This window comes from Sinocyclocheilus rhinocerous, unplaced genomic scaffold (assembly GCF_001515625.1).
Source record: "Sinocyclocheilus rhinocerous isolate Xijiao unplaced genomic scaffold, SAMN03320098_v1.1 scaffold1049, whole genome shotgun sequence".
NCBI classification, from domain to species: Eukaryota; Metazoa; Chordata; class Actinopteri; order Cypriniformes; family Cyprinidae; genus Sinocyclocheilus; species Sinocyclocheilus rhinocerous.
The window spans coordinates 213,143-219,976 of record NW_015652136.1 but is presented as its reverse complement, the minus strand read 5'-3'; the positions used below and the strand labels follow the sequence as shown (position 1 = coordinate 219,976).

The window sequence follows — 6,834 nt, the reverse complement described above, 5'->3', positions numbered from 1 at the left end:
TCGCCGACGGCAAACAAATATCTAGCATGCCAAAGATCTGGACCGTGGTGTCACGTGGTGTCAGGTGTCGTGACGAGCTACAGCCAATGAGAGAGCAAGGCATGGGTTGAGGTCACCGGAAAAACAACAGCAGCAACACGGCTTAAAGAAAAGTTTGGACAATAAATGGAGCAAAATTTTTCATTGAGCAAACAGCTTGCAGCGCTAATTTATTCCCGACATCCATTTTCAAATAAACAACTCCTGTTTCACATGTTGTTTCGCGTCATTCCCGTTCCAGTTCTTGCTGAACAAAGCAAGACGTTTTCGTGACAAAACGTGGTTTGTAGAGTCGTTGGGTGACAGAGTTGTCAGCTTGTGTAGTGTGTACATACATATCCAGCCCAGATGGTGGATCAGCACCTAGAGAGGCGGAGCTATCAAAATAGGGGCGAGACCCTTTTGGGGTAGGGGCGTGTTTGTTTTGGTGATTTGAAATATCAACATTGGCTACCAGAAATCACTTACCCCACCTTTAAGTGCCACAGAATAAACGTTTTATTTTTGAAACGCTTTAACATTTTAGTCATACTGTATTGTGTCTCCCCTCCTTTTACAGCATCAGCATTTTAATCCATCTTGTAGATGTCCTGGGAACTAATGTTCATTTAAAGTGGGAACTAAATGTTTTTTTAACTTGAGAACTATATACAGTCACAAAGAATTGTTTATTACACAGAACATTACTGGCCCCCCGACTGAGCCTGGTTTCTGCCAAGGTTTTTTCTCCATTCTGTCACCGATGGAGTTTTGGTTCCTTGCCGCTGTCGCCTCTGGCTTGCTTAGTTGGGGACACTTCATTTCCAGCGATATTGTTGACTTGATTGCAAAGATACTATTTAAACTGAACTGATGATGACATCACTGAATTCAATGATGAACTGCCTTTAACTGAAATTTGAGTGTTTACTATTGTCATTCTGCATTATTGACACACTATTTTCCTAATTAATGCTGTCCAGTTGCTTTGACACAATCTGTATTGTTAAAAGCGCTATATAAATAAAGGTGACTTGACTTGACTTTTGTGACCCCCTGTTGCGGATCATTTGCATAGAGTCACGTAGTGTGAACACCACAATGACTAAAAGACAGACAATCAAGTCATGTAGTCTGAACAGCAGAGCGATCTGAGAACTATATACAGTCACAAAGAATTGTTTATTACACAGAATCTGTGCCAATATCATGGATTATTTCAGCATCACTTGGCCATTGAGTGTAGTTTGGGCTCTTAATCAATGCATCCTATAAATGTTGTCATACATCTTGCACACATCCAGTCTGTTCGTTCATTAGTATCATGCAGTTATAAAGGAGGTGTTGAATTTTATCATTCGCTCCTTGCATTCTTTCTTATATTTTTACTTAACCTACCCGTCTACATGAATATGCTATATAGCGCATATATTAAGCAAAATGCTTTATTTTTTCAAGCTGACTAATGAGCTTATGGACGCCGAATGGTTATTCTGAGGTAAATGTATTGTTATGTGGAATTGTTAACAAGCTTTACATGTTTTCCGCAGTTTGAAACACTGAATGAGCGATTAACATGAGACATTTCAGTAAGATGTACTGTATCTTATAATATACCTTTTGGTGTCCATTCATGTTTATTTTGTACTATAGTGGTAAAGAGAAAGATTTGACGGGTTCACCTGCGGCGCTAAAGCGAGCGCTCATGCCACATTTAAAGAGCGCCAATAAGGTATTTATTATTTGAATTTTGTGAATTTAAGCAGAATTTTAAAGGTGATACTTAGTTTATTAAAAGGTCACAGAGCACAACGCTTATTGCAATTACTGGATGGCAAGTGCGCAACAAATATATGAAGTTCACGGATTAACAGAACACAGCATATAGACTAAAGATATTGACAATAAGAAACCATGTTTGTATCGATTATAAACGAGAATCGTTAACGATACTGTTAATGTCCACACAGTGTTGTAGTTTGTTCACATTCTGTGCATGAAATAAGACACTGCTTTCCTGCGCTTACGTCAGTGTTCATTCACACATCATTTTTCATTAGCAGGTGTGCCGTCAACGCTGGCGTTCGGCGGAGATGAGGATCGTTTTTCCACTAAAACTTTGATGCGCATCATCTCAGTTTATTACGTCAACCTAACAAAAGATGTGATCGCAAAACAAGCAGGAAAAAAATGTTTAAATCATAAATTGTAAATTTATATTGTCGCCAGTGGCGATCTCAGCAAAAATATCACTCGCAAATTAATATTTTGTGTCGTAAATGCTAATGTTTTAGGCACAGTCTGGAGCCCCGTAAAATGGATGTCTTCTGACAAGATAAACTAATCTAACATTTTTGGTAAGCAGGATATGGCCACAATTTAAAACAGCACATTCTTCAAAATGCCTTCTTTTGTGTTCCAAAGCATGATAGTGATTAAATGATTTCCTTCCTTTTCCCCTTCATTTTCATGACAATGTAATCATCTGTGTTATGATTTCTACCACAGATCGGAGCTACACTGAAATAGACTTACCTTGAGAGGCGGGTCACCTGGTGGGGCAGCAGGCTTTGTCTCAGTTTTGGGTTCAGAGAGAGACTTCATGGCCGCCGCTGCATGCCGCACAATACACTGATGACTGCAGTACACTGACTCTGGCAGAGAGTCATTGCTGCAGCCTGGACCAATGCATTTAGGTAAAGCTGCCTTCTCCTCTGCCTTCATCCCATCCTCCACCAGCTGCTCAATCCCCACCTGAGACACAACTCACAGATTAGATCAAGTAACAGTGAGAAAATCCATGCGCAGTTTAGAATCTTAAGTGTGTTGGTATCAGATTGACCAAGTTTGGTGACGACTGCATAAAAACCCTAGGAGGAGTAGGGGCAGGCAATCTGCCGATTCTGTATCATTATCTATCTTATAGGCATCCACAATGTAGTTTTCAAATTAATTGTACAGATTGTTGTCTTATGTCCTATGAAATTGTCCTATTTTTTTCTGTATATAAATAAATCCACACTGCTTTCAGATTTTTTGAAGTTGTTAACAACTGAGAGCGATGAAGAAACACGGATAAATCCAAGAGTAAAGAATGGGAAGTGCTTGATATTAAAAGAAGTTAATAAAAATCAAAAAACCACAAAAGAAAAAAACATCCATAACCCTTGAATTGCTCTAAAACTAGACTAAATACTTAAGTTTTCTTGGACTAAGATAAGACCAAAATGCTCAGACTTTGTCAACTTAAACTTGACCAAAAAACAGGATAATGTTGACTAAACGTGATGAAAGGAGATTTGACACAAGACAAACACTAAAAGACTAAATTAACACTAATACAAATATTCAATAAATCAAAATGTCACACATTTTTTGCTGTTTGTCACATGCAGTAGACCATTTTTGTGTCAGCAGGTAATGCCACCCTTTTCCACTAGTTACTACCATACTTCAGATTTGTGAGGAACTGTAGAATCAGATCTGTATCGTCATATTGCCAAGTGCTAACCTCCACTAGGGATGCACTGTTGTGACGCTCCGATCAATATTCTGCTCTAGGAATGTGCGGAACGCTCATGCTCACCGGAAAAGCAAAGTCCGCTCAAATAACCTGCCAACAGGAACTAAACAGGTAGTATACTTGATCGTATTTGCAGTAGTGCTACTGTGCTGTAACATGCTGAAGTACAGCTAGTACAGTAGTACAGCTAGTGGGCAACGCTGGTTAAATGACGCTCCCCTATTGTGACGCAATGCTCTGCTCACATGCTCTGATAATAATAGCTTCGTAGGACTATACATTATTTGGATAAAATAAATTCAGTTAAATCTGATTCTGTTGCAAAGAACTGAATAAAAATAATATACTGATTTTTAATATGAATATATTTTCTGTCCAATTTTATTGTTTTACTTTCCACAAAAGTGTGGTTATTTTATTGGCTTGTATTTTATATTATTTAATACAATAATAAATAATTATTAAAAAGCATTTTCGGTTTCAGTTTTCGGTCAAGTGCATCCAGAATTTTCGGTTTCTGTCCAGATTTTTTATTTCGGTGCGTTCCTAATGTCCGGACCGTACAGAGAGGTATCGTTTCATGCCTGTATGCTTCTTTCGTCTGTGGGACACAACAGAAGATCATTCGTTCGTCCGCACAATGAAAGACTTTAAAATATGTTCTTATGTTTTCAACTGAACACAAAAGTCATACAGATTTGGAACGACATGTAAATTTATAATTTTCATTGTTGTGTGAAGTATTCCTTTAAATTTTGCCAAACACTACGCCTGCTTATTAAAGGTGAGAATTAAGCTGTTATTATAAATGCACTTTCCTTATAAGTTATTGATGGAGAACAGTACAGGATTCTTTTGTAGATGTGGCTAATCTTTTAGAAGTGCTTTGTATTACTACTGTGAAACAGAAATACTCTATAGCAGAGGTGTTCGACCCACTGTCCTGCAGAGTTCAGCTGCAACTCTAATCAAACACACCTGAAGCAGCTCATCAAGCTCTGCGGGACTGCTGGAAAATACACAAGCAAGTGTGCTGAAGCAGGCTGGAAATAACCTCTGCAGGACAGTGGGTCCCCCAGGAGCAGGGCTGAACACGGCTGAACACTGAACATGGTTTTCCTCATCAGGGTCTAGAGAATACACATCGTTCATATTCTGATATACTTAATGACTCAAAAGCAGATCATTAGAAAAAAGAAAATTACCACGATTGAGTCGATTTCATGTTTTTCACTGAGACCATTTGTCGTCCTGTTCTTGCTCGTGGCGTCTCGTTCGTCGGAGCATGAGGGACAAACATATTGTCTGTTCCTCTGCAGGAGAGGAGTACAAGCCTCTGCGATGCCGACACAGTCAACGTGACGCCACTTCTGGCAGGAGTCACAGCAGATCATCAACCTAACAGACAGAGCCGTTAGTTTGGTAGGGGATGAAAAATCTTACCAATATGAATATGCATTACCATTTCAATCAATTCACAAAGAAGCTTAATGAATAAAGAAAACAGATTTAACATCGTATAATCTCTTGAATAAGAGATCAACACTCTCCAAAATCAAAGAAGATGTTGAGTGAGAAACAGAACAAAACTGAAATCCACAATCAATGTTCTCACCTGGCTCATCACAGAAACTAACCACAGTTTGATACAACAATACACAAGTCTATTAGCACTAACTCAATTGAATGCACGTAAAATAATAATGCGGGTTGCAAGGTATAGTTTAAGTGGTTAAGAGGTTAAGTTTAAGAGTTTACACAATAGCATTACCAGTAACAACATAAACACCCTCCCTTCTCCGTGACTCACATGTTCCCCTCATTACCGCTCTGGGACAGTGCTGCCACATGAGTGTTGGAAGCAGAAACTGTATTTTGACTGTGCTCTGAAGAGTGTATGATAAAAATCATCACATATAAATCTTGTTCTAAATTCAAAAGTAACCATGTTCCAAAAGTAACATGTTTGATGTATTTACTGGACTGTACTGAGACTAGTTTATTCTGTAAACTGTACGGACTGTAACACGCTTTTACATGGGTTTTCATATCACCCTGTTCTAGCGCTGCAACAAACGATTATTTTGATAATCGATTAATCTACCAATTATTTGAACGATTAATCGCCTAGTCATCGATTATTTCACTGATTAATCAGTAGACGTTGATTATTCAGCTTTTGCAATTAGTTAAAATATTTAGTTATACATATTCTAACAAATAAATAAAGGTAATCACTCCCGCTTAACTCAACAAGCCTAATCTCGGAATGGCAAGGGAAAAAAAGTCAGAATTTTGAAATATAAACTCAAAATGACCTTTTACATTTTTTATTGCATGGCTTCCATAGACTGCTACTTTAAAACTGTAATTTTCTGCCACCAGATAGACCCCGCCCACAAAGAAACATCACTGTCTGCAAACACCGAAATTGGTCTATATGAAAAAGTAACTGAATTACATCATTCTGCCTAACTTCTCCTTTTGTAAGTCATATGGATAAGAAACAAAATAAAGGTAAGTGATAAGACGTTTTATTTTTGGATAAACCATTTTATTTTCAACAATCTCTCTTAAAGAGGTCATATGATGCGATTTCAATTGTTCCTTTCTCTTTGAAGTGTTACAAGCTCTTGGTGCATAAAGAAGATCTGTAAAGTTGCAAAGACTAAAGTCTCAAATCCAAAGAGATATTCTTTATAAAAGTTAAGGGTCAGCCACGCCTACCTAAAACGGCTCGTTCTAACACGCCCCCACATGTCTACCTCGCGCAGTGGATCGCCGGATCGGCTTTCACCGTGGACGAAGCGGAGTCCAGCCCGTCTCGTCATTTGGTACCAGATTTCGATCCCTAAGGGGCTAATCTCATCAACGTCAGTGAGCCAATAAGCCTGCAGCACTAGGTGTGCTCAACTAGAAGCGGCGCGGCGCAGATCGATCAGTGTTTGACATCTGCGAGAGCGATTCGAAAGCGTACGGAGCAGTCTGCTCTCTGTAGCTCTCGTGGTACTGTAATACACCGATCGGTCTGCACAGTCGGTCCGCGTCACCGGTTACACTCAGAGATGTGGCGCACACGTGAGGCTGTAGTGTAAATGCGTCCCAGCCCCCTTAGATGTAATGCTACATTTACACTGGTGCGTTTTTGTTTTAAAATGAAAACGATCCTCGTCAAACTGGCGTTTCCTTACTGCGTTTCAAGCCAGCTTTCCACTATCTCCGACAAACGACAGACCAGAAGTCATTCTTTTCCAATGGAGAGTAGCGCGGGAGCTGCGTGGAGTTCCGATCAT

General features: G+C 39.2%; 1 protein-coding gene across 1 annotated transcript in view; it reads right to left on the bottom strand.

Moving 5' to 3' along the window:
- The window catches only part of LOC107713562 (death-inducer obliterator 1), a 46,824-nt gene that overhangs the window by 17,958 nt on the left and 22,032 nt on the right, over window positions 1-6,834 (bottom strand). Inside the window, exons 3-4 of the mRNA XM_016519111.1 lie at window positions 4,747-4,939; window positions 2,554-2,772 (exon numbers count right to left, since the gene is read on the bottom strand). Of these exons, the coding sequence (XP_016374597.1) occupies window positions 2,554-2,772; window positions 4,747-4,939 (412 nt within the window). The remainder of the gene's footprint in view (window positions 1-2,553; window positions 2,773-4,746; window positions 4,940-6,834) is intronic.